Source organism: Felis catus, chromosome E1 (genome assembly GCF_018350175.1).
Source record: "Felis catus isolate Fca126 chromosome E1, F.catus_Fca126_mat1.0, whole genome shotgun sequence".
NCBI lineage: Eukaryota > Metazoa > Chordata > Mammalia > Carnivora > Felidae > Felis > Felis catus.
Window position 1 is genome coordinate 2010483 of NC_058381.1, and position 26188 is coordinate 2036670.

At 54.7% G+C, this 26188-nt stretch overlaps 1 protein-coding gene and 1 long non-coding RNA gene across 13 annotated transcripts in view; one reads left to right on the top strand and one right to left on the bottom strand.

Annotated features, from left to right (window-relative positions):
• LOC123378928 overlaps window positions 1–26181 on the bottom strand; it is a 59403-nt gene extending 33222 nt beyond the window's left edge. Inside the window, exons 1-2 of the long non-coding RNA XR_002737973.2 lie at window positions 25890–26181; window positions 23895–23975 (exon numbers count right to left, since the gene is read on the bottom strand). This is a non-coding gene — a long non-coding RNA (uncharacterized LOC123378928). The remainder of the gene's footprint in view (window positions 1–23894; window positions 23976–25889) is intronic.
• LOC101094304 (polyunsaturated fatty acid lipoxygenase ALOX12) lies at window positions 13150–24451 on the top strand. 12 transcript variants are annotated; one of them, XM_045044517.1, is made up of 15 exons: window positions 13151–13366; window positions 13868–14072; window positions 15116–15197; window positions 15279–15401; window positions 15500–15603; window positions 15851–16011; window positions 16829–16972; window positions 17723–17932; window positions 20138–20224; window positions 20439–20608; window positions 21219–21281; window positions 21379–21500; window positions 23571–23671; window positions 23792–23962; window positions 24067–24451. In XM_045044517.1, exons 1-15 carry the CDS (start codon window positions 13232–13234, stop codon window positions 24244–24246), a joined length of 2058 nt encoding a protein of 685 aa, XP_044900452.1. In that variant the 5' UTR covers window positions 13151–13231; the 3' UTR covers window positions 24247–24451. The 12 variants fall into 12 exon arrangements, 11 of the variants coding, with proteins under 11 accessions (XP_044900453.1, XP_044900454.1, XP_044900452.1 ...); XM_045044520.1 differs by lacking the exon at window positions 24067–24451 and having other exon boundaries at window positions 23571–23702; window positions 23792–23922; XR_006589487.1 differs by lacking the exon at window positions 24067–24451 and having other exon boundaries at window positions 22697–23671; window positions 23792–23841.
• Window positions 26182–26188: the final 7 nt, after the last annotated feature.

A 26188-nucleotide genomic window follows, 5' to 3' on the forward strand; every position in this document is an offset into this window, starting at 1 on the left:
GAATTAGCAGGCAGTTGAGGAGTTTCTAACCTCAGAAGAGAGGCACACGTTCAAACACTGGGAGAACTTAAACCCAAGGAAATGGCATTAATAAGGTATTAGAATAGGACTTCAAATAGGGATAAACAGTATCTTCGGAGAGATAAGGGTAGGTAATCATGAAACAGGAACTGGGAGTTTCTAAGTGAAGCAATTAGAGAAGTAGGGAATAAGACAAGTGCTGTTGTTGAGATTACAACTCAGTGGCAGAACAGACACAGCTAAAGAGCGAATTGGTGAGTTGGAAGACTCAGCCAAGGAATTCTCTCAAAGTACAAAACACAGAAATATCATTTTTGTTATAAAGTGAGGAAGAAATGTTGAGGGACATGGAGAATAAATCCAGAAGTTCTAACATCCATCCAAAAGCTCAAGAAGGAAAGACGAGGGAAAAAAATGGAAGAGCGGCACTATTTAAGGAAAAAAATCTTCTTTTAAGTAATGATGAAGGGCTGGAGTTCTTCCTCTCCTCTGCTCTCATTCCTTTCTCCACTGAAATGTCAGTTAAGGGACTTTTTAAAAAAGCATAATGACAAAAGGAATTGGAGATTGTTGGTTCACAATCTGGCCCTGTATGCAGAGAGCAAGGAGAGCTCGAAGTAAGTGGCAGATCACTCTAGATTGGTAGGCGGCAGTTTTAATAATCAACTAACTTACAAGGCTTGTCTTGGGTGGCTGCAGAACAAGCAGATTACACCTGCCTGCCATATCTTAAAACTGTGTAAAGAAGCCATAAATGGGTTCGGTCACATGAACCATCCAGATGGTCTAAACGACACACTGTTCTCTGAAGGCTGTGTCCTTGAAAGTGGCTCCCACTGTAGGGGTGGTGGGGAGAGCATACATTCCAAGCATAGGGAAGGGCAAGGAGCCCCCAATATCCTGAGCCCAACTCTCACATGAACTGTGATCACATCTTCTCAATGACCTCTCCCAAGAGAGATGGTGCAAGGGTAGATAAGAGATGACATCTACAGTTTGGAAGGCGAAAGCACATGGACAAGTGGTAATTAATGTAGCAGACCAGAGAAAGTTAAAAGTCCAATGCCCACAGGGTGTGGGTGGGCCAATCAACACAGATCCCCCAGAAAGTGTCAGGAACTGGAATACTGATGATGATTGCAGTTAGGGCTACAGGTGAGACTGAGCACAGTAGAACTGGTTGAAATTTGGAATGAAAAGGAAGCAAATGGCCCCCATATTCCTTTATCAACCCATTCGGGCAATTCTTCCTCCTCTTCCCCAGGAGAAGACTAAAAGTTTATCCTCTGACTGAGCAAGGGAACTCTGGACCTGGGACATCAGGTGGACGTGTCCTAGTGAAAACAGAAAATCTAAGTGAAAGCCAACATGCCAAATGGTGCATCCTCAGTCCTCTTTCTCCAAATGCTGCCAAGAATGTCAGTGGCCAGGCTTACATACCCCAAACAGGAAATTGGAATGTTGGGTCTCTGGAGAGACCAAGCATCCCACTAGAAAATGCCTAAAGATACTGATACTGGAGGTCCCACACCAATGGCCAGGTCTCTGCTCATTCCTTTGAAAGCCCCACTAACAGGCACAATCCTTTTTTAGTGCCTCAGTCTTAAATATGAAGAGAAGGCCAAGGATCACCAGACATTTAAAAAGAGAAAGGGACTCAAAAAAAAAACAGGAATAGTGCAGTAGAAATTTTTTTCAACCATAATTATCGTGTTCAGAAATATTAGAGATTTAGCATCCTTGAAACAAGAGCAAGGTGGGTTTTTTTTTAAGTTTTTATTTAAATTCCAGTTAGTTAACATACAGTGTAATATTAGTTCCAGGTGCAAACTTCCATACAATACCTGGTGCTCATCACAACAAGCTCACTCCTTAATCCCCATCACCTACTTCACCCATCCCCCCACCCACCTCCTTTCTGGTAACCATCAGTTTGTTCTGTATAGTTAAGAGCCTGTTTCTTGGTTTCTCTCTCTTTTTTTCCCCTTGCTCATTTGCTTTATTTCTTAAATTCCACATCTAAGTGAAATCATGGTATTTGTCTCTCTCTGACTTCTTTCACTTAGCATAATACTCTCCAGCTCCATCCATGTTGTTGCAAGATTTCACTCTTTTTTTTTTGGCTGAATAACATTCTTGTGTGTGTGTGTGTGTGTGTGTGTGTGTGTGTGTGTGTGTGTGTGTGTATGTGTATGCATATGTGTGTGTGCATGCATGTGCTTATGTGTATACACACACACACATACACACACCACATCTTTACCCATTTATCAGTTGATGAACATTTGAGCTGTTTCCATAGTTTGACAATTGTAGATAGTGCTGCTATAAACATCAGTATGCATGTATCCCTTGGAATTAGTATCTTTGTATTCTTTGGGTAAATACCTAGTAGTGCAATTACTGAATCCTAAGGTAGTTCTATTTTTAACTCTTTGTGGAACCTCCATACTGTTTTCCAGAGTGGCTGCACCAGTTTGCATTCCCACCAACAGTGCAGAAGGGTTCCCCTTTCTCCACACCCTTGCCAACACCTGTTGTTTCTTGTGTTGTTGATATTAGCCACTCTGACAGATGTGAGGTGATATTTCATCATAGTTTTGATTTGCATTTCCTTGATGATGAGTGATGATGGGCATCTTTTCATGTGTCTGTTGGCCATCTACATGTCTTTAGGAAAATGCCTATTCATGTCTTCTGCCCATCTTTTAATTGGATTATCCACCTTTTGGTGTTGTTTTATAAGTTCTTTATCGATTTCTTTATCAGATATGTCACTTGCGAATATCTTCTCCCATTCCCTTGGTTGCCTGTTAGTTTTGTCTTTCCTTTGCCATGCAGCCTTTTATTTTGATGCAGTGCCAATAGTTTATTTTTGCTTTTGTGTCCCTTGCCTCAGGAGACATACCTAGAAAGAAGTTGCTACAGCCAATATCAACGAAGTTACTGCCTATGTTCTCCTCTAGGATTTTTATGGTTTCAGGTCTCACATTTAGGTCTTTAATCCATTTTTAATTTATTTTTGTGTGTGGTGTAAGGAAGGGGTCCAGTTTCATTCTTCTGCGTGTTGCTATCCAATTTTCCCAACATTGTTTGTTGAAGAGACAGTCTTTTTCCCATTGGATATTCTTTCCTGCTCTGTCAAAGACTAATTGGCCACATAGCCGTGGGTTCATTTCTGGGCTTTTTATTCTGTTCCATTGATCTGTGTGTCTATTTTTATGCCAGCACCATACTGTTTTGATTACTACAGCGTTGTAATATATCTTAAAGTCTAAAATTATGATGCCTCGAGCTTTGCTTTGCTTTTTCAAGGTTGCTTGGGCTATTCGGGGTCTTCTGTGGTTCCATACAAATTTTAGGATTGTTTGTTCTAGTTCCGTGAAAAATTCTGTTGGTATTTTGATAGGGATTGCATTAAATGTATAGACTGCTTTGGGTAATATAGTCATTTCAACACTATTTATTCTTCCAATCCATGAGCGCGGGATGTCTTCCCATTTCTTTGTGTCACCTTCAATTTCTTTCATCAGTGTTTAGAGTTTGCAGAGTATAGATAGGTCTTTCACCTCTTTGGCTAGGATTATTCCTAACTATCTTATTGTTTTTGGTGGAGCCAACTGTTTTTTGAAAGTAACAAAGAACAAGACAGAAAAGTTTCAATAGCAGAAGTGGTTTTTTAAATGAGGTGCTTATTTATTTTTAAATGTTTTATTTATTTTTGAGAGAGAGAGTGCCTGTGCGTGCACAAGTGGGGGAAGGGTGGGGAGGGGGTGGACAGAGGATCCGAAGCGGGCTCTGCACTGAGAGCAGTGAGCCCAACGCAGGGCTCGAACTCACGAACCGTGAGATCATGACCTGAGTCGAAGTTGGGGGCTCACCCGACTGAGCCACCCAGGTGCCCTGGCAGAAATATTTTTAACTTAATAGAAAAAAAGCAGAGATGAAGTTGAGGAAACCTCAAACAGAGTAGAGAAAAAGAAGTGATATGTGGACTATTCGCTGGATGTTTAAGTCACTGTATTTGGAGATTTCTTTGTTATGGAAATTAGTCTATCCTTACACTCACAAAAACAGTTTCAAAATTCTGAGGGTGGTTAATTTCCCATCCAGGATTCTAGGCCTAGGCCAATTACCAAGCAAATGTGAGTTGAATAAAGACATTTTCAAATATGCAAGATCTCAGAAAAGATGTACCTCTTAAGCACTCCTTCTCAGAAAGCCACTGAAGCAAATGTTCATGCCACACTCCTTGTGCAGTAGACGCACGATAAATAAATACATAAGTACTTCCTCACTAACCAGTACTCCGTATATCCACTGATAAATCACCATGCACCCGTGAATTCCATAATGCATTTTTAAAATTTTTTTTGAGTTTCTATTTAAATGCTAGTTAACACATGGTGTAGTATTAGTTTCAGTAGTAGAATTTAGTGATCTGTCACTTACATACAACACCCAGTGCTCACCCCAAGTGCCCTCCTTAATGCCCATCCCCCATTTAGCCCATCCCCCACCCCCCACCCCTCCAGCAACCCTCCGTTTGTTCTCTATAGTCAAGAGTCTGTTTTATGATTTGACTCTCTATTTTTCTCCTGTGTGCATCTGTTTTGTTTTCTAAATTCCACAAATGAGTGAAATCATTTGGTATTTGTCTTTCTCTGACTGACTCATTTTGCTGAACATGATACACTCTAGATCCATCCATGTGTTGCAAATGGCAAGGTTCAGTTTTATGGCTGAGTAATATTCCTGTGCGTGTGTGTGTGTGCGTGTGTGCGTGTGTACATCTTCTCTATCCATTCGTCAGTCCATGGACATTTGGGCTCTTTCCATAATTTGGCTATTGTTGATAATGCTGCTATAAACATCAGAGCACATATAACCCCTCAACTCAGCATCTTTGTACCCCACAGGCAAATACCTCATACTGCAATTGCTGGGTCGTAGGGTAGTTCTATTGTTAACTTTCTGAGGAACCTCCATACCGTTTTTCACAGTGGCTGCACCAGTTTGCACTGCCGTAGACAGTGCGGGAGGGTTCCCTTTCTCCACATCAATCAAGCCATTTATACAGGCAGGAGGCCCGCAAAGAGTGATTTGCGTGAGACCCTGCACGCCCTAAGGGCAGCCCCAGTTAAGGCAACGGAGACTGTTGCAACACGGATCACCTGCTTGTGACACGTGTGACTTTCGGGACAGCCCTTCCCCTCTTTGAGCCTTAGTGCGCTCGTTTATAAAACAGGGGTCATAATATCTACTTGTCAGAGTCTTGTAGGGTTAACTGTGTATATCCATCTTGCTTTCTCTTACTTTCATCAAACCCACACACACACACACACACACCTTGATTGTAGCCAACTGTTCTCTGGGGATGGTTTGGCCACCTCTCTTATGAATCTTAAGAGAGTCAATCTTTGTTTCCCTCAATTTACAGACATTTGTGGGAAAGGCAACATGCTTGAGAATTTAATCTTGGGAAATCACTTATTCTTGTGGCTAAAGTAGCAGATGGTCTATTATTCACAAAACACCTTGAAGAGCCATCTTGGTTTCAGAAAAGCCAGGAGGCGGAGCAGTGGTTGAAGAGACGATACTTGGGACAAATAAGTTGTTTACATAATAAGGAAAATACGGCCTTTCCTCAAGTATGTCATTGCGGAGGGGAGGGTGGAGGTGGGGAGAGGTGAGAGGGTCTGCGAATAAACAGAAATAAGAGAAAGTAAGAACTTTCTACAGCAAGGCCCCTGTGGGTTGGGTCTGGGGGTCCCGAGGGTCAGGTTGGCCAGAGATAAATCTCTGGTGGAAGGAGTGATTGCAAAAAATGTTGGGGCGCCTGGGTGGTGCAGTCGGTTAAGCGTCCGACTTCAGCCAGGTCACGATCTCGCGGTCCGGGAGTTCGAGCCCCGCGACAGGCTCTGGGCTGATGGCTCAGAGCCTGGAGCCTGTTTCCGATTCTGTGTCTCCCTCTCTCTCTGTCCCTCCCCCGTTCATTCTCTGTCTCTCTCTGTCCCAAAAATAAATAAACGTTGAAAACAAAAATTTAAAAAAAAAAAGTTAAGAATACAGATGGCTAACGTTAAGTCTTACAACTGACCCTGGATTTATTTTACATTTTGATATCTTGTTCGTCCTAGATTTTTCTTTGCATTCATTTTGATTTTTTTAAAATACTGCATCAAAATATTTTCCATCTTTTTTAAAAACATGTTTAAGTTTATTTACTTATTTTGAGACAGAGACAGAGAGAGAGAGAGAAAGAGAGAGAGAGAGAGAGAGCGCACGCACAAGTGGGGAAGGGGCAGAGAGAATCCCAAGCAGGCTCCACTCTGTCACTGCACAGCCCAACGTGGGGCTCGAACCCACAAACCATGAGATCATGACCTGAGCCGAGATCAAGAGTGGGACGCTTGATCGACTAAGCCACCCAGGTACCCAAAATATTTTCTATCTCGATTACTGAGTTTTGGGGGACCCCCTGAAATGTCAGGCCCAAGGTGAGTGCCTCACTTCCCTCCCCCTAGCCCCTGCCCTGGCTGTCACCCTTTCAAACCTTCAGTACGAGTCTGTCTCACGGACCACCCGACAGTCAGCACAGGGCGGAACAGAGACCATCAGGCAAGACGCAGGAGCCATTTGGAAGTCAGGGTGAGTAAGAAATGTCACTAACGTAGGGTGACAAGACAAACACCGGGCCGAAGAGGAAGGTCAACGGGTGGGATGGTGAAGGGTCGTAGGCAGGGCTCCCAGAGAAGGTGTGGAGTTTGTGTGGCCCCTGGGGTGTCCTCTCCAGGATGGGGTGGGAGGCACAAGGTGCCACGGGGGTGGCCTTCCCGTGCAGTCCTGCCAAGATAAGCCAGGGATCCGAGGCTGGCTCTCCAAGAAACAGAGGGCGGCGGTGGGGGCTGGGGAGAGGGCCCAGGGTGCACCTCTCAGCCTCCTTCCAGAAATGCTGAGAAGAGCCCGCTGTGGCATGAGTCATCCGAGCAGTCCTGAGACGCCAGCCTCACGGGGGTAGATCCGGGAGGCCCCTCCTGACACCCTGTCTGCTTGACACGCAAGCTGACGACACGCGACGACAGGCCCGGTGTCCGCGCCTGCTCCGCCAGCGACGCTGGGGAGATAAGAATGAGGGGGGGGGGGGCCGTATCAGCCTCTGACACGGCCTCGGGATTCCCGTTCCGGCCGTTAACGTTCCGGAGGATTCCAACCTTCTATTTTCGTGTGGGTGCCTAGCAGCCAAGCAGGGAGCACTGCTAAGGAAATCACACCCCTGAGCCACGTGTTCCTATCACCCCCTGACGAAACCTTTAAGACACTGCCCCTCCTGGTTGAAATCTTAGCGCTTTAATGTATCTGTGGACCTGCGTGTGGCCCTCTGGAGGGCCACAAACCGCCGTGGTATCTGAGACGCTGCCCTGCCCGCTGTCGGTGCGCGGGATCTACGGCCGGGTGTTCCATTTGCTTCCTGGACCTCACCTGCCCCCTCGGGGTCTGCCCTCATCACCCGTATCCCACTTTCCTGCGCCTCAACACCTCCCTCCCACTGAGTCCCCGGGGCCCCCATCTCCAGCTACGACCCCCTCTGTCGCCTTCGCGGACTTCTTCCTGGCGCACTGCGCGCCGACCTACACCCTGCCTCCGCCTGTCTGAGGCACCGGCTCCCCGTAAGATCACAAAGAGCCCTGGGTCCCCACGGGAGAGGGCTCCGGCCAGCACTTGCCCCGCAGACGGCAGAAATAAATGTTGCTCTCCAGCTGAAGAGTTTTGACGGCCAGGAATAGCCTCTCCAGGGACAGGCTTCCAACTGTGAATTCACGTACACGTTACGAACGCCCCCTTCCCAGCCCTTAAAAATTCCCGCTTATCCCCATCCGTGGACGATTCGGCCCGTGTGTCCCCTGGTGTATTCCACCGCCAGGCAAGCAGACGCTCGGCTTTGTTGTTTTCATCCCGTTTGTTTTATCTTATTCTTGTTTTGTGGTCTTTTATTCTTTGCACCTTTCTCTTGGACTCCGATCCGCGGAAACAGAACCGCCGAGGGCATAAAGACGCAAGCACAAACCCGCCCTTCGTGGCGTCGGTCGTGTGCCCCCAAACCGGAAACAGCCGTGCGCCCGTGACAGTGGAGCCCCACACGGCCGTTCGAAGGAACGCGTCGGGTGAATCACCGGTGAGCCCCAGAAGTTTCCGCGAGCAACGTCTCTTAAGGGAGAAAAGCAAGCCGTGGGGAGAAGTATATAGTTTGGCAAAGAGTTTTTTCAACGACCAAAACCAACCGCTCCTCGAAGGGCATCGTGACTTAGGAGCGCTCTGAGCGCACAGAAATTCGCACAGACTCTTTGGGCTCAGCTTGGGCACGCCTGCCAGAGACGGGGGCGCGGGAAGCGGAGGCAAGAGAGGCGGCAAAATAACCTGCAGCTTTTTCCCTCTGAATGGACGCAGCTCCCCGGGAGCAAACCTTCTCGGACTCTTCTCTGAGCTTTGAGCGTCCCCTCTCCGGCACCCTTTGGAGGCCCCACCAAGGCTCTGCCACACCCCAATACTCCCGTGGTGTGCAGACCGGCGGATGAGGAGGAAGTGGGGAGGTTTGCCTAAAGGGCCCGAGACACTACCTGGAAGGAAAGGGACTGGGATTTGAATTCTTGTTTACATTGTTCAATATTAATCAAGCCCTCTGTGAAAGACTGAGAAGGTTCTAATAGAGATCCATCAACAGGAAGGAACACTGGGGGTCCCGAGAGGGAGCCCCCTGTGAGGAAAGTGGCTGTTCATACGACCGGGCTCAACACCGAGGCCTGACGGTTTAAGAGCCTAAAGCTGGGGGCGCCTGGGCGGCTCAGTCGGTGAAGCGCCCGACTCTTGATTTCGGCTCAGGTCGTGATCTCATGGTTCGTGGGATCGAGCCCCGTGTCGGGCTCTGTGCTGACAGCTCAGAGCCTTCTTAGGGTTCTCTCTCTCCTTCTACGTCTGCCCCTCCCCCTCAAAATAAATAAATAAACTTAAAAAAATTTTTTAAATCACAAAAGTGCTTTGAAAAAAGAAAATAGTCTAAAGCTGGACACGGCCCTGGTACAGCCCCCTCACACCAGAGTCACATGTGGGGACCCTGCCCGAGTTGGTGTGAACTAAGAGTCTGGAACCAGAGTCACATGTGGGGACCCCACCCGAGCCTGTGTGAACTAAGAGCTTGGAAGCCCGAGGGTATGTCGTGGTCGAGGCAGGGATCCCTGTATCCCGAGAAACTGACCCTTAGACCGTGCGAGACGGTGTTTCCCTGGTCACCCCACTGAACAAGGACAGAATCGAGTGACAGCGCTCAGAGGGAAGTGCTGGGCCCCTGCAGGCAGGCCGAGCAAGCCCTCAAGTGACCAATCGGAAAAACAGATGACAATGTTTCTACCCTGAAGTCAGGTCCCGTGTTTAGACGGTTTAAAGTGACATAGTTTATAATGCCATGTTTGTACGTCCAAGTTGTCCTCAAGGAACAGTGACAAATTCATACAGCCCCGTGCCCAAAGTGGGCCCCAAACGCTCATAGTGCCGGGGCGAGGGGGTCATCCTCTAGACTGGCTATGGTCGGAACCACATTGGCACGGGAGATAGGAGGGGATGAAATTATTCTTACGTTTATGTTTAGAAAAACTGTATTTTTTTAAATTCACTTTTTAAAAGTTTATTTATTGGGGGGGGGGAGGGGTACAGAGAGAGGGAGAGAGAGAATCCCAAGCAGGCTGCCCACTGTCAGTGCAGAGCCGGACTTGGGCCTCGAACTCACGGACCGTGAGATCATGACCTGAGCCGAAGTCGGACGGACGCTTAACCTTAACCGACAGAGCCACCCGGGCGCCCCTAGAAAAACACTTTAACAGCCTTTCCAGCTCGAACACGTAAGGGCCATCTCCCTCCCCCACAGGCCCCTGGGGAGAGTGAGAGGGCTTTGATCAAGGAGCTCACGTGCCCTGTGAAGGGAGGTGGTGGCAATGTGGGAGTCGGCTGCTGGGCCCGGAGAACGGGGCCTGGGGGTCTGGAAGAGGGGGGAGCTCGGCTTCGGTGGGCCCGTGTGGCAGGTGAGGGCCTCCCTACCACAGAGGGCCCGGCAAACTCAATCCCACAACAGGCCTAAGAACAAAATGATCATCGTAAGGACAAAAAATAAAAAAATAAAAAAATAAAAAAATGAAGAGGCTTAGTTCTCCCTGTTGAAGACAAGAGGCTTCTCCACTGTTCCCTGGTCTGAGAGCATCTCTGTCAGAAAACCTTTCGTTTTAAGTTCCTTCTCCATCTCCGTAAAATGCATGGAAATCCTCTTAGAAGCTAAACAAGCTTTAGATCCAGGAATGTCTTTCCCAAGGACCCAGGATCCACCCCTTTGAAATGCCAACATCAAAGGAGATGGAGCCCCTCTCTTCTGGCTTCCGTGGGAGGCTGGAAGCCCGACTGGGGGGGCGCTCCGTGCTCCAACTTGCGGAACCAGCTGCCGTCACCAAGATACGAGAAGTCTGCTTTCCTCACGACGAGGCCTGGCAGCAACACAGAGCGCCATCAGTTTCCAGGTGGACTTGGGATGAATGGGGCGTGACAAAGGGTGCCGCCGAGCCTTTTACTTGAGGACCGGTTACTCTTAACTTGAGATCGTACTTGTGTGTGTGTGGCTGTATGAAAGGGACCATTTCCTTCTGTCCGTGAGTCTCTTAGCAGATTGCCTGTGAGACGTGTCACGTTCTGGTTTAAAGCGTAGTCAGTAACAAAACTGTTCGGGGGCGCCTGGGGGGCTCCGTCGGTTGAGCGTCCGACTTCGGCTCAGGTCATGATCTCGCGGTCTGTGAGTTCGAGCCCCGCATCGGGCTCTGTGCTGATGGCTCCGAGCCTGGGGCCTGCTTTGGATTCTCTGTCTCCTCCTCTCTGCCTCTCCCCCCACTGGTGCTCTATCTCTTTCAAAAATAAATAAATGTTCGGGGCGCCTGGGTGGCTCAGTCGGTTGAGCATCCGACTTCGGCTGGGGTCATGATCTCGCGGTCGGTGAGTTCGAGCCCCGGGTCGGGCTCTGTGCCGACAGCCCGGAGCCTGGAGCCTGCTTTGGATTCTGTCTCTCTCTCTCTCTCTGCCCCTCCCCTGCTCATGCTCTGTCTCTCTGTGTCTCTCAGAAATAAATAAACATTTAACAAAAAGACTTTTTCAAATAATAAAACTGTTTCTTTCTCTGCAATCTTTGTGGAGGGGTTCTTCTGGGTTGGGAATTTGGGTTTTTAACTATATTTCCCCAACATAACCCACATGCTTAAAAAAGGAAAAAGAAAGGAAGTGGGAGGAAGGGCCTAGAGGAGTAAGACCCCTCATGGGAAACTGGGGTCTTTGGAGGGACACGGAAAACAGGGCAGGGAAGGGCAGAGGAATGTCCAGGAGTGATGCGGACAACATTCAACTGGGAATTGTTTCCAGTCTGTAAATAACAGAATGGTAGCACATAACACACATTGGCATCGTCTAAGTGTTTTAAACGTATAAACTCATGTAACATATGCCCTACTTGGGCCTATTCTTAAATATTTACTTCCCCCTCTGCCACGTGACTTTGCAATGCACCAGACAGGGCAGAAGGGGCGTCACAAAGGGGCAGAGAAGCAGGTTCAAGTGTGGACTGACTTGGGAAGTAGGTATGAGACAAATTCTTTTATAGGCAAAAGCGACCTTTGAAGGGGGTGTGTGTGGAAAAGGTCAGAGCCAGCCACTACACAGGCTGGGAACATGAGCCATTTTATTTGGGTATTACAGAGCGGGGTGGTCCCCCAAACTGGAGGAACCGGGAGCCTACAAATGGCAGACGCACGGTGCTGAGCACAGAGGACACAGGTGGAGAGGAGTCTCGAAAATACGAGGGAGGACGACGCCCAGTGCAGATCAGACACTTCCGTGCAGTTTGGAGGCTGTTCTGCGGGTCTAGAAGCCCTCTTAGCCCCAATAACCAACAGACCAAATCATTTTTGAGGGTCAGGCTCAAGAAAGCAGACTGACTTTGCTCTGGCCCAGGCCACCAGACGTACACCCTGGGGGCCAAACGCTTATAAGTGACCTGGAGCCAGGTCTAGGCAGGGACCTGCGGGAGGCGTCTTCAGATTCCTGGATGACAAAGCCCCAGTCCTGGGGTCTACAGAGTCCCTGAGCAGCACCGGCCCCACCGCTGTTCCCTAGTTTCCTGCCCCGAGAGCCAGGAGAGCCACTCAGGAAATTGCTGGGGGGAGGAGGAAAGATAAGGACAGCAGGGAAGAGGACAAAAGTGGAACTTAATGCCTAACAAAAGCCACTTACATAGAAGGTTTGAGAAGAGAACAATTCTGGTTAAGGGAAGAAGGCATCAGGGTCAGTGATGTGAAGACAAAAATTAACCTGTTACATACTGAAGGCTAAGGGACTCCGTTCACCCGGAAAGGACCAAGGTCACGGGAACTGCCCACGTATGCCGGGTTCCCGCCGGACTCCACGCTGCACCCTAACACCTGCGTCCCTAACATCTGCACGCACTCCGAAGGGTGGACACCAGGAGTTTGCGCCGCCCTGCCTCGGTGAGGCCTCTGTTTCTGGTGTCCCCGGGTCCTGCAGCCAGGACGTGTGAAAACGGCCCCGGGAAGGAGGGGGGCCAGACTTTGACCTGTCACTTTTCCAGGTTCTAGGGAACTAACTCCTGGTCATTTCTCGCAGGGCCGGGCTCCAACGCGGTAGAAACCAGGCGCCGCGGGCCCGCCGGGGTCCTTCTACCGGAGGCCAGCGCGGTCCCCCCAGCCAGCCTTCCCCAGGTGCCAGCCCAGGGAGGCCGAGACCCCCTCACCCCCTCTTCCTCCCCACTTCCCCGAAGGCCTGGAGCCTCATCCTTGCAGCCCCGACCCTGCGGCCCCCAGCCCCCCACCCCTCCCCCCCTGGCCGTTGCGGCGGGCGCCTCCAGCCTCTCGGCCCCGCCCACCGGGCCCCCTTTATCTTCCCGCAGCCCCGCCCCAGCCGAGCCCCCCCCCCCCCCCCAGCCGTCTCCTCTGCGCACAGGTTCGGGCTCGCCTGGGGCGGGGACTGGGGAGCGCCCGAGAGTTGCGAGGGGGCGGGGACGCAGGCCCCTCTTTAAAGGCCCGCGACCGGCCGGAGGCGCCCCGACAGCCGCCGGCGGCCCCGGGCGATCCCGACGCGCAGGCCCCGGAGCCCGAGCTACGGCGGGACCGCCATGGGCCGCTACCGCATCGGCGTGGCCACCGGCGCCTGGCTCTTCTCCGGGTCGCACAACCGCGTGCAGCTGTGGCTGGTCGGGGCGCGCGGGGAGGCGCGGCTGGAGCTGCGGCTGCGGCCGGCACGGGGCCAGGTCAGACGCCCCGAGCGGGGACCCCGACCTTGGCCGGGCCTGGGCTCGCGGCGGGAGGGCGGCGGGGACGCGGGCGGCGAGCGACGGCGAGGTCGCGCCGGCGGAGACAGGAGCCGGAGCCCGGGCCGGGCTCAAGTCCCTTCTCCCTCCGGTCCTCGCAGCCTCCCCACTGGGCTTCCCCAAGTGACCCCAGAGCCGGTGTCAATGCGGGATCGGAGGTCCCGCCAGAGGCTGCTCCGAGGGCGGGCGCGGTGACAGCTCAGGGCTGGGCCCATGTGGGCGACGACGCTCAGTCACTGATCGCTGACCCCGCGCGGGCCGTGCCCCGCGCGCCCTCGTCCTCCCGGGCCCGCGCCGCGCAGGTGTCCGGAGAGGGGAACAAGGGCTGCCCTCTCTGGAGGCCTTGGGCAGCGGGGGCTCCGCAAAGGCGCCCCCGACCCCCACGAAGACGGCCTCTCCCGGGCCCCTGCTCCTAAGTGTCGCGGACTGTGGCCCCCGCAGGAGGAGGAGTTCGAGCGCGAAGTCCCCAAGGACCTGGGGCCCCTGCAGTTCGTGAAGCTGCGCAAACACCACTCGCTGGTGGACGACGCTTGGTTCTGCGACTGCATCACCGTGCGCGGCCCCGGAGCCTGCGAGGAGGCCACCTTCTTCCCCTGCTACCGCTGGGTGCAAGGCCAGGACGTGCTGAGCCTGCCCGAGGGCACCGGTGAGGGGTGGGGGCGGGGAAGTGGTATGGACACTGGGGACCTCGGGGGTCCCCAGGAGGGGCTTGAAAACAGTGGGTGCTCGGCAGATGAGGCAGGGAGAAGGCAAGGATCGGGGAAAAGTTCTCAGTCCCCAAGTGACACACAGAGTAAGGCGACTGGAGGGGAAGAAGGATCTGGAGAGCCCTCTTCCAATGAGGGGAAGGGGCCTGGGGGCCGCAGCACTGATGGAAAAGAGTGGAAGGCAGGTCTCTGTGTGGCTGGACAAGTGAGGGCAGCGACAGTCAGGACAGCATGCGCAGCAGGGGACCGCTCGGGGAAGACCACGAACCAGGCCGAGAAAGCACGCAGACCCCTGGGAGGGACAGGGCGCGCCCCGACAGCGGGCCGGAGGAGGAGGCAGTTCGGATTGGTCGCTGTTCCAGACGAGTCCTGAGACCAACACGGACAAGGACAGTAAGGATGGGCGCCTGAGAGGGGGCTCCGACACAGGTGAGTGCGGGCACAAAGAGCTGGAACCCGTCAACACAGACAGACTGTGCCTCTGAGGCTAAGAAAGGTGAAGTGAGGGAAAGAAGGCCAACCCAGCAGCTCCTCGATGGCTTCTGAAGACAGCCGCAGGTGTGACAGGTGAGGGTGCAGACGTGTGAAACTGAGCCAAGCTGATACGTGGTAGAAAGAGGTGCGGTCACACGAGTGATTCAGTTTTTATCAGCTTAATTAAGGTGATGAATCCAACCCCCGGTATTGATGAAATAGGGTCAGGGAGGGAAAGACAGGCTCACAAACATGGGGGACAACCATGACGTTTGTGTCTCAGGGCAAGGGCCGAGCGCAGAGGTGAGGGCCCCCGGGGAGTGCAAGGTCGGCAGGTCTGGGAAGCGCTCGTCTGGGCGACTGATCACATGAGGCACAGGGAGAGACAGAAGCGACAAAGCAGAACGGGGCCCTCGGGCCCTGACCACCGTGGCTAAGACGAGGACAAGCAGGGGAGAGCCCAGGACCACGCAAAACCGTGTGGCCAATCACCTTCGTGTCTCCCCAGCGCGCCTGGCAGGAGACAATGCCTTGGACGTGTTCCAGAAGCATCGGGAGAAAGAGCTGAAGGAGAGACGAAGACTGTACTGGTGAGCCCTGTCCCCCCTCCCCGGGCCCCGCCCCTCTCGCTGACGGAGACACCCTCCCTGAAGTCCCCTCCTGTCTCCCAGCTGGGCCACCTGGAAGGAAGGGTTACCCCGGACGATAGCGGCAGAACGCCAGGACGATCTGCCTCCAAACTCGAGGTTCCATGAGGAAAAGAGGCTGGACTTCGAGTGGGCGCTGAAGGCAGGGTGAGGAAGCCTGGGGCTCAGAGCGGAGCAGGGCGGGGAGACCGGACAACGGCGGGAGCGCGCGGGGGGCTGGGCTCACGTCCCCACACCCGTCCTAGGGCTCTGGAGATGGTCCTCAAGCGCGTTTACACCCTCCTGAGCTCCTGGAGCCGCCTGGAGGATTTTGACCAGATCTTCTGGGGCCAGAAGAGCGACCTGGCTGGTCAGTGGTTCCCCCAGGTCTCGATACGTCCCCGATGGCCCCGCTGGGTGACCCGCCCTTCACACCCCATAGTCCCCTTGACTCCTCAGACCCTGTCGGCCGGCCAGGTCACAGAGGCCTCCAGAATGACGAGCCAGGGGCCGCAGACAGGGTGGTCACGTGCCTGAACCGCCCGGGTAGGGCCTGGAGGGGAGGGACATCCGGGAGGTGACAAATACCCCCTCCTCCACTCCCCCTGGCCCCACAGAGAGGGTTCACCACTGCTGGCGGGACGATGAACTTTTCGGCTACCAGTTCCTCAACGGCGCCAACCCCATGGTGCTGAGACGCTCCGCCTCCCTGCCCTCTCGGCTGGTGCTGCCCTCGGGGACCGAGGCGCTGGGGGCCCAGCTGGAGAGAGAACTCCAGGTACTCGGTCTCCTTGGCCGTGTGGGCAGGGGAAGCGGTGAAGGCGAGGGACCAAAGATGGGTCAGGGGAAGGGAGGCCTGGTCGCCCACTGTGCCGGGCTGCGGGGCCCCGTGCAGAGAGCCTAAAGATGACAAAGCGTGGAGACGGGTGCCGCGAGGAGCTCCCGGCACGGAGGGGAAACCGGACGAATTCCCAGGGCCCCGGCGGGGCCGGAGACGTTAGCAGGGACGATGACGTTCCCTGGCTGACGTCATACTCCCGACACCGGCACCGCGGGCAGGGACGAAGGTGAAGAAGGCACCGCCAGTGGGCGAGACCTGGGGAGGCTGCCTGGAGGAGAGCAGGGTCTGGAAGGGCCGTGCGGGTGTGCGCACGTGCCGGCTGGATTCGGCGGCGGCCGTGGCCGGGGGCCCTCTGTGCGGCGCTCGGACGAAAAGGAGACATTTGGACGGGAAGCGAAAGAGCGTTTGCCGAGCTGGTGGGGACCAAACACAGGGAGCAGAGCACCGAGGGGTGACGGCGAAGGGGACCGGCCAGCCTGGCAAAAGGACAGCTTCCAGTACCCGTAACACAGACCGGGCCGGACGCGGGCCCGGCTCTGAGCCCAGATCCGCTAACCGCACGTGACGCTCCATTTCTTGGCTCAGCGAACCTGACGGGGTGGGACCAGACGCTCCGGGCCTGCCAGCGGGGCTGTGGTGCCGACACAGGATGATGGCAAGAAGCTAGATCAAGGCCGTCGCCTGGCCTCTGCCCGGGCCCCCAGGGGTGCACCGTCAACCGTAACCTTGGGCGCATCCCTCCTCCTCCCCGCAGAGCGGTTCCCTGTTTGAGGCTGACTTCAGCCTGCTGGACGGAATCCCGGCCAACGTGATCCGAGGAGAGAAGCAGTACCTGGCCGCCCCCCTCGTGATGCTCCAGATGCGGCCCGAGGGGAAGCTGCTGCCCGTGGTCATCCAGGTGAGGCGCCCTGGGCACCCCCTCCCCACACGGTTCTGTCCGCCCGACCTCTGCTCCCAGCTTCTTTGTCCCTCACCCCCACCTCACTCAGAGCGGCCGGTCCGCCTGTCACTCTTAGCTTGCTGGCTCACCCAACTGGAAGTTCCCGTTCTGTTCGAGAGCCATACTGGCCTTCTGGATTCTCCTCCTGTACCCGGTGGTTCTCAAACTTTCGTGGGCATCGCAGTCACGGGAGGGCCTGTTCAAACACAGGTGGCCGGGTCCCCCCACCAGACTTTCAGGTCCAGTAGGTCTGGGGGTAGGAACGGGGAATCTGCATTTCTAACAAGTTCCAAAGCTGCTGCTGGTTTGGGGGCCACACTCTGAGAGACCTCTCCTGTCTCTGGGGCCCCTGACTCAACACCCATTGTCTCGCGAGTCCCTTTCTCCCGCGGTTCTCGACGGTCCGGTCCGTCACCGAGTCCTGCCCACCGTCTCACACACCCAGCTTCTCCTTCCCATTGCCCGCCCTTGCTCGGGCCCAGGCTTGCTGGGCCCCCTGCTTCTGACGCTCCTGCATTCGCCCCACCATCCGGGCACCGGTGCGCAGCGCAGGCGGGAGGCAGGGTAGGAGGGGGCCTCGGTCTTCCTCCTAGACCCTAACCTGCAGGAAGCAACACCTTCCGTACTTGGCCGTGGCCGCCCCCGGAGCCGAGCAGAATGCCACACAGCAGGCGGAAGTTCAGTAACTGTCTGATTTCCTTCTTGCAGATCCAGCCCCCCAGCCCCAGCTGCCCCGCGCCCCCGCTGTTCCTGCCCTCGGATCCCCCGCTCGCCTGGCTCCTGGCAAAGATCTGGGTCCGCAATTCCGATTTCCAACTGCACCAGCTCCAGTATCATCTGCTCAACACTCACCTGGTGGCCGAGGTCATCGCCGTGGCCACCATGAGGTGCCTCCCAGGGCTGCACCCCGTCTTCAAGGTACGTCCTCTCCCCTCCGTGCCCCAGTTCACAACCCCAGAGAGAGGAGACAGCCCGATGCCAAGGGGCGCCGCGGGAACACAAAAACGTTTACGTCAGCTTGTGAACGAAAGCGGGGAGACGAGGAGCAAGACCGGACAGCCTGAAACCCGTGTGTTAATGACGTCAAGTCACTTAACGTTTCTTCGGGAACGCTCTGAAATTCTCAGGGAGCTGACGATATAGCGATGAGCCTGGAGTACAGCTGGAATGTTGTTAGTAAGACGGCAGCCTTGTCCCTGCCTTTGGAGAGTCACTGTTCGGCCAGGAAGGCAAGTGACGCCCCAGAGAGCCACCCGGGAGAACAGTAACTGGGCCTGGAGTTTGACGTCACCAGAGACAGCCTATGAGCACCACGGAACTCACGGGGAATGTTCTGCTGCGACCGAAGAGCGTGCTGAGTCAGAACAGATCAAAAGGCCGGGAGAACGCCCCAGCAGGCTACCTGTACCTGCCCAGGACCGGCACACAGAGACACGCGCTGGCAAGGTGGGGGCGGGAATGAAAAGCGAAAAGAAGTCAGAGACTTCGTGGAGGGAGGGGACAACGGCCGCAGTGATCCCGGGTGGGAGACTGGAGACAGGCTGGAGGTCCACGCTCCCACGACACCTGGGAGCCCACAGGGTGGGGGGAACGCCCTAGAAGGCGGTGAAATTTTAGAAAACAGCGAGTTCAGGATCCACGGCTAGGCAGAAGGCAGCAAAGTAAGCCTCGTGCTTGCTTAAAAATGTTCTCAACGTCTTGATGGCACTTTAGGTACAGGGACGTGGCGGGGAGGGACAAAGCTGATACCAGCTTCTGAACGAGGCCGGTTGTCAGCAACGGCAAGGTCAGGAGAAGAGCCGGTCTGGAAGCAAGGACGGGGTGTCCGGTTTTAAATACGGGGCGCCGAAGTGTCGGCAGGTTGGCACGTGAGTCCCCGCCGTGGGGTTTCAGCTGGGGGCTTCCACCCCTCCCCCAAGCCTGGCCGGGCGCAGCCGCGGCCCCCGCGAGTCCGGGACAACACGGACAAGAGGGACACCAGCGTGCGCAATCGAGTCTCAGATCTTGCCGGTCTCGTGATGCCCCCGCGTCGCCGTCTTCCGCTCTTCTGGAGTGGGTTAGGCTTCTGTTCACGCTCGCGACCCCCCGTCACTAGCGCAGCCCTGTCCCCGCCTGGCCCCGCTCATCACTACGCTGCCCCGAGGCACATCAGCCCCACGGGAGAGCGAAGCTGCTAACGTCACAAAGGTTCCTCCCGCAGCCTCTGGATCTGGATGCGGGGACAGACTGGAATCCTGACCTTGGCACCTCCCAGATGCGCGCTCAGGGTCCTTGACTCCAAGCGGGGATGACGGGAGCTCCGCTGTGGGTTTGTGAGGGGATATGAGGACGTAACGCCACAGCGTGCCACAGGCTGAAAGCCACAAAGCACATTCGCTCTTGTGATTATCGTGGCTGTTATGAGGGTTGTTGGCCCTCGGGGATCTTCTCTCCCCCTGTGGACTTGGGGCTTTCTAGGACACTCAGGGATCACCGGGGTCATTCCCCGCGTGCAGCATCTACAGTGCAGATGAACCCCACACTTCAGGAACCTGCACGTGACCTGGGCGGAAGTAACACAAAACAGTCTGAGATCAAAGAAACGCGTGTGGGGGTCAGACGGCCTTTTTCATGCCTACTAAAAAGCAGTGTCTTAAAGCTATTAAGATTAGAGGGGCCTAACCGCCAACCCGGGGCTGGGGCAGATGTGACGACGCACCCCCCCCCCCACCAGTGTAAGCAGGCAGCTCGGTATGGCCCCTCCCAAGACTCACGGAACACCCCCCAAAAGGCGCCTCCCCTGGACTGCAGCGCCAGATGGGGGCGTGGCTCTGCAAAGGAGCAGAGAGGCTAATTTAAGCTAGGAGTATGTGCACGATAGAAATATAAAAGAAAATAAAAAGGACACGTACACTCAAGGCGGGAGTAATGAAGAGCAGTGGTAACAGCCGCAGCCCCAGCCTGACTCCCGGGGCAGCAGAGGGCACGAGAGCGAGTGCTCAGGGACGCACAGACAGGCCTGTCCCCGCAGCACCAGGGAGGAAAGCGTCCAGGGGGGAGAGGGCCATCAGGCCTGGTGCCACACCCCAGGAGGAGAGACCCCGGCGTGGCCTCCCTAACCCCCCCCACCCCCCTCCACCCCAGCTCCTGATCCCGCACATCCGCTATACCTTGGAAATCAACACCCGGGCCAGATCCCAGCTCATCTCGGAAGGAGGAATATTTGATAAGGTAAGGAGGTGACGGGCCACGGGGTGGGGCTCATCACCCAGCATTCCGTGACCTCCCGCCACTTTCAGGATCCCAGACGGTGGGAGTGTCCTGGCCCTAAACCCACGCGCCAGTCCCTCTAAGCTCGTGTCTTTAAATGTGGAACCCCACCTCCGAGCCCCTGCACACCGTGCTCGGTCTTTTCCCTCAAGGCCTCTCTTCTCTCTTGTCGCAGGCGGTGAGCACTGGCGGAGGGGGCCACGTGCACTTGCTCCGTCGGGCCATGGCCCAGCTGACCTACAGCTCCCTCTGTCCTCCTGACGACCTGGCTGCGCGGGGCCTGCTGGGAATCCCAAGTGCCCTCTACGCCCACGACGCCCTACGGCTCTGGGAGATCATTGCCCGGTGGGTGAGAGTGGCGGCTGGGAAATGCAGGGGCTTCGGGGAGGGGGCCAGCGGGGCTCTGACCTGAGGTCAGCATGGGACAAAACTCCCACATGAAACCTAGAAGGTCCAGGGGCGCCTGGGGGGCTCAGTCGGTTAAGCGTCCGACTTTGGAAGGTCCAGACAGGAGGCGCAGGAACTCAGTCCTGGGGAGACAGGAAGAGTCAGGAGGCAGCGGACGTGCGGGAAGGGTGGGCAGGTAAAGCACGGGTTTGGCAGAGTCAGGGATTCTGTCAGAAGAATGCCTTTTTCAGCCGTGGGTCCAGAATTCTTTTTTTTTTTTCCCTGTTTGTTTATATATTTATTTGTTTTAACGTTTATTTGTATTTTTGAGAGAGTGAGAGCAAGAGCGGGAGAGGGGGAGGGGCAGAGAGAGAGGGAGACGCAGAATCTGAAGGAGGCTCCGGGCACGGAGCTGTCAGCACACAGCCCGACGCGGGGCTCGAACCCATGAACCGTGAGATCATGACCCGAGCCGAAGTCGGATGCTCAACCGACTGAGCACCCAGGTGCCCCACGAGTCCAGAACTCTTAAAACTAATGGCACACGTTTCCTTCCTTTCTAAACTAGCGTTTGGAAAGAGCTAGGGAACGTCCCCCAAGACAACGCCGGTGAGACCTGTCCCCACAAACAGTGAGCGTCAGCTGGGCAGAGGCCGCAGGAAGGGAGTAGAGGTCAGAGGCTGGCGCCTTCTCCCCTCAAGGAGCTCAGCCCCTTCTCCTCTGGGCAGGTACGTGCAGGGCATCGTCCGCCTTTTCTACCACAGGGACGACATCGTGAGAGGGGACCCTGAGCTGCAGGCCTGGTGCCGGGAGATCACCGAGGTGGGGCTGTGCCAGGCCCAGGACCGAGGTAGGACCCTCCCCAGAGACAGAAGCCCCATCGCGGTCCTGCCCCTCTGGCTTCAGGCCCCAACCCCTCACCACACCCCCCTCTCCAGCCACGCATGAAGCTTCGGAATCCCGTTCCCACCTCCTCCTACTGAAGATAATTCCAGATACCCAGGGACTGTCCTCCGCAGAGACCCTGGCCATCAATCTTTACTGCCATCCCCTAGCCCGAGTCACAGATGCCCCTAATCCGCCACAGCACGGGGGCCCGATAAGACCAGGACCACAGCCAGGGTGGGACGCGCCCGGGTCCCGCTGGGGCTCCCGTGCTCTCCTCGTGGTTATTTTCCTACATGCGATACAAACGGGGTGAGTTTTCCCCCGAGGCCCGGGGTCCGGCACTCAGCTTCCCTGCCTTCTCCTCCTGCTTCTGTGCACACGCTCTGGGCGTACTGCACACGCCCACGGTGCACGCTCACATCTGGGGCACACTCAGCACCGTGCGCGCCTTGGCACAGACCTGAACTCCATGCACTGCCCCTCGGGGTCCCGGTTCCGAGGCCAATCGGGCCTCCCTTCCCCTCGGCCGAGATCTAGCCTCCGCCGTTGGCACCCCCACCTGCGCTTTAACCTCTGGGGAAGACACAGCTTTTCTCAGCTTTTGGCGGGTCCATCCTCCCTCTCCAGCACACACGGGCCAGCAGGGACCGCTTGAAATCATCCTTCGGGCATCCTGCGTCCGGGGAGCCGCTCTGGCCAGGCCCTGGGGGTACAGTGGGCGATAAACCAATGCCTGCACTCCCCCTTCCGGGGCAAACTTTCCCTGGTACACCTCAGTCCCAGAAAACCCTTCTTCCTCTCCCTGGCCATCTCCTCCCAACCACCATCTACATCTGGAAGATAAAAATAAACACTCATATGGCAGCTTTAATCTCCACCGACCGCCTCTCATTCTCTCTTTTCCCCTCTCCCCCCCCCCCCCACCCCACCCCGGTTCTCATGGTGCTCTTTGCCTAATTTTCCCGATAGCCTTTCTAGAGGAAATGTGCTAAAATTAAAAACAGCTTGAGAAAAGCAGTCAGGACCCGGAGTTCAAGGTCAGCCTCTGCCTTTTCCCAAAGATGGGATCCTGCCCAGCAGGTTAACCTCTCTGGTCTTTGATTTTTTTTTTTTTTTAATCTACAGAAGGGGAGTGATTATATATGTTCCTCTTAACAGGATAATTGGGTCTCTGAGTCCCCACCTCCACTGTAAAACCAGTGGCCCGAGACAACCTTTGTGGAAACCCTCTCTTGGCCATGACACCACGGACACGGGACTTCTCGTAATCCTCACCTTGTAACTCAGACGCTTATAATGCCCTTGTTCCAGAGTAGGAGGAAACATCCCTAAATTCTTAACCCCTTTTTGAGGCAGAAGATATTCTATCAGTCAGAGCTGTTCACCCCCAACCCTTCCGTAATAATGATAATTATTATTTATTGAGAATTTATAATGTATTGGGTGACTTCAATGCATTACCTCTTTTATAAGCCAGGTGGCATCCACACTTTACAGGTGAAGAAACCGGGGTTCAGAGAGATTAAGTCATTGGTCTAAGGCACCCAAATATTATTGCTTGAACCTGAATTGAAACTCACATCTAATGCAAATATATTTGAATAAAGGAACAAATACCCATCAATGCCAAAACACAGGTGACCCTTAAATAACGCAGGGGTGAGGGCACCGACCCTCCCCCACACACCCAGCAGTTACAAATCTGCATCTACGTTCTGACTCCCCCCAAAACTTCACTACCAAGAGCCTACCGTTGACCGGAAGCTTTACCAGTAACATCAACAGTCAATTAGCATGTATTTTGTGTGTTCTATGTTATCATGTGCTGTATTCTGACGATAAAGTGAGCTAGGGAAAAGAAAACGTCAAGAAAACCGTAAGGAGCATACATTTGTAATACCGTACGGGAAATAACCCACACATAAGCGGACCTGTGCAGTTCAACCCCGAGCGGTGCAGACATCCCAAGACGTCAGCCTTCAGGTTTCTCCTCTCCGGCCGTAGCCTCCAAACCCCCTTCCTCTCTGCCCAGGTTTCCCCGCCTCCTTCCAGTCCCAGAGTCAGCTCTGTCATTTCCTTACGATGTGCGTCTTCACTTGCACTGCCCAGCACGGGGCCATCAACCAGGGCCAGGTATGACAGCCGGCAGCCCGGGTCCCCGAAGGCAAGTGTCAGACCTTGGGATTCCCAAGGGAAAGACGGGGGTTCCAAGCAGAAGTACCAGGACCCTAGGCTTGCAGTTTCTTCCCCCAGCTGGACTGGTACGCCTGGGTCCCTAACGCCCCGTGCACCATGCGGATGCCCCCACCCACGACCAAGGAAGACGTGAAGATGGCCACAGTGATGGGCTCACTACCTGACATCCGACAGGCCTGTCTTCAAATGACCATCACGTGGCACCTGGGTCGCCGCCAGCCAGACATGGTGAGACAGGACTCTGGGAAAAGTCAGAAGGGAGACATGAGAGTGAGGGTCTGCATGCTTCTGCCTTTGGACTAGAAACTGACCGATGCTTTGTTCTTTCCCAGGTACCTCTGGGGCACCACAAAGAAAAGTATTTCTCAAGCCCCAAGGCCAAGGCTGTACTAAGCCAATTCCAAACAGATCTGGAAAACTTAGAAAGAGAGATCACAGCCCGGAATGCACAAGTGGACCTGCCCTACGACTACCTGAGGCCCAGCCGCATAGAGAACAGTGTTACCATCTGAGCTCTAGGGCGCCCCCGCCTGGAGGCCTTCCGATCCGCGCTAGTGCCGATGCTTCATCTGGAATTTCCAGGAGTCCAGTCTCTGCTGCTAAAGCTCTACTCTCTCCCCCCAACTAAAGCCCCCACGTCAGTATCCCACCAGTCCCGGGGGGGCTGCAAACCTTTTCTGTAAAGGGCCAGCAATAAATGTCTCAGGCTTTGCAGGCCACGCGGTCTCTGTCACAACCACTTAACGGTCCCGAAAGGGCACAAAAGCAGCCACAGACGATAGGTCACTGAAATGAGGTGTCACTGTGCTCCTGTAAAACTGTACTTATGAGCCGTGAAATATGAACTTCAAAGTGTCACAAAACGGTCTTCTTCTTTTGGCTTAGTCAACCGTTTAGAAATGCAAGAAAACCTGGTGTTTTGCTGGATGGACCCGCACAGACTGTGGGCTCGATTTAACCCGCAGTGGGGGCACCTGCCTGGGACTGCTCTGCGCTAGCCTGAGGCACCGCCCCGACTCTGCAAAAACGGTTCCAGAGAACCTCTCGGAGGTTTCTTGGATAAATCAACTACCTCAACTAATTCTCCTTTCCCGGGAGCTAGACTTCCTGTGGAGTGGCCAACTTAAATCTTCCTGCCTCTGTTTTTTGGCAACGCCCCCTCCACCCTGTTCCCCCTATTTGCACACCTACCCCAAAGGCCCTTGAGTAACAACGATGCTCCTGGGCAAAATAAACACCCTCGTGCCTTGATGGCTTCCCCCCCCCCCCACCACCACCTCCGCCAGTCTCAAGCACGGGAGGCATGAAATTCATGTCCCAACGCCACTTTCCCAGCTCCTTCGGTATCCCAGGGTCTGTGTTTCCCAGGATTCAAGTTCTTTCTCACAACCTGTTTCAGAATGATATGCATTAAATAAACGGGGGGGAAAGTACCACAAAGTTGTTCTAATCACGGACACAGTGTTTCTTCGCGTTTGGTAACAAAACGTGACTTAAGGATTCCCGATGCTAACTGCCCCTGGGGTCTCGGGATCAAAATGGCCCCTCTCGATTATGCGGTGGATCACTGCCCTCGCTAGAATGGGTACAACGGGCTCAGTGGAAAACGGTGTTCTCCAAACACCCTAGCTCCCTAAACAATTCTCACAAACCTCCCCCTCGCCAGTGAAGTAGACAAGCTTTCTCCTCGGAGTGGGTGATCGATTCCCATTGTTAAAGTCTTGTGCCCTACACCTTATTCAAGGGGCCTATGATCACTTTCCGTGGTTCGCACGCAGCAGGGAAGCAAAGTGGCATCACTTTGGTGTACTTACTCCTTTCTCCAAATACATTTAGCAAGACCACTCCCCCTACACACACAGCACGTTCACGGAGTCTGTTTTCCCGAGACTTTTCCTAACGCCCCGCATTTCTCCTGGGTTTGGGCATCCAGAACCATTCAGTATTCTGCGTTTGGTAACAAAACGTGACTTAAGGATTCCCGATGCTAAGAGCCTTCAATTCTGAAGCCTCCTGGCCACGACTGCACGCTTGGCCTCGGGAAGGGGCTCCTATCTCCTTTCATCGTGTCACAGTATCTATTTTTAAAGGCAGGGATGAGAAAAAAGGAGATAGAGGCGGTCTTTCTCGGTGTAAATCCCTATGTGTCACTTACCATGCCCCCCATCACGGGACACCACCCGCAACTAGCGTATCTGAGGGGGAAAATTCGAGCAGCTCCAATCCTGCGCGCCTCAGAGCCCGACGCCACGGTTACTAGAAGCTCCTCCACAGCTACTCCTTCCCCGGGCGCCGCTGCGCTTCTTCCTCGTCACGTGACGCGCAGTAGTCGGTCACGTGGCGCGCTGGGTCCTCCCATTCCAGCCTGGGCCGGGGGGTGACCAAGAAAGCGGAGGCGTTGCTCCGACAATAATCCGCGCCCCGGCTACATAGATCATGAGGGGTTCCTGGGGG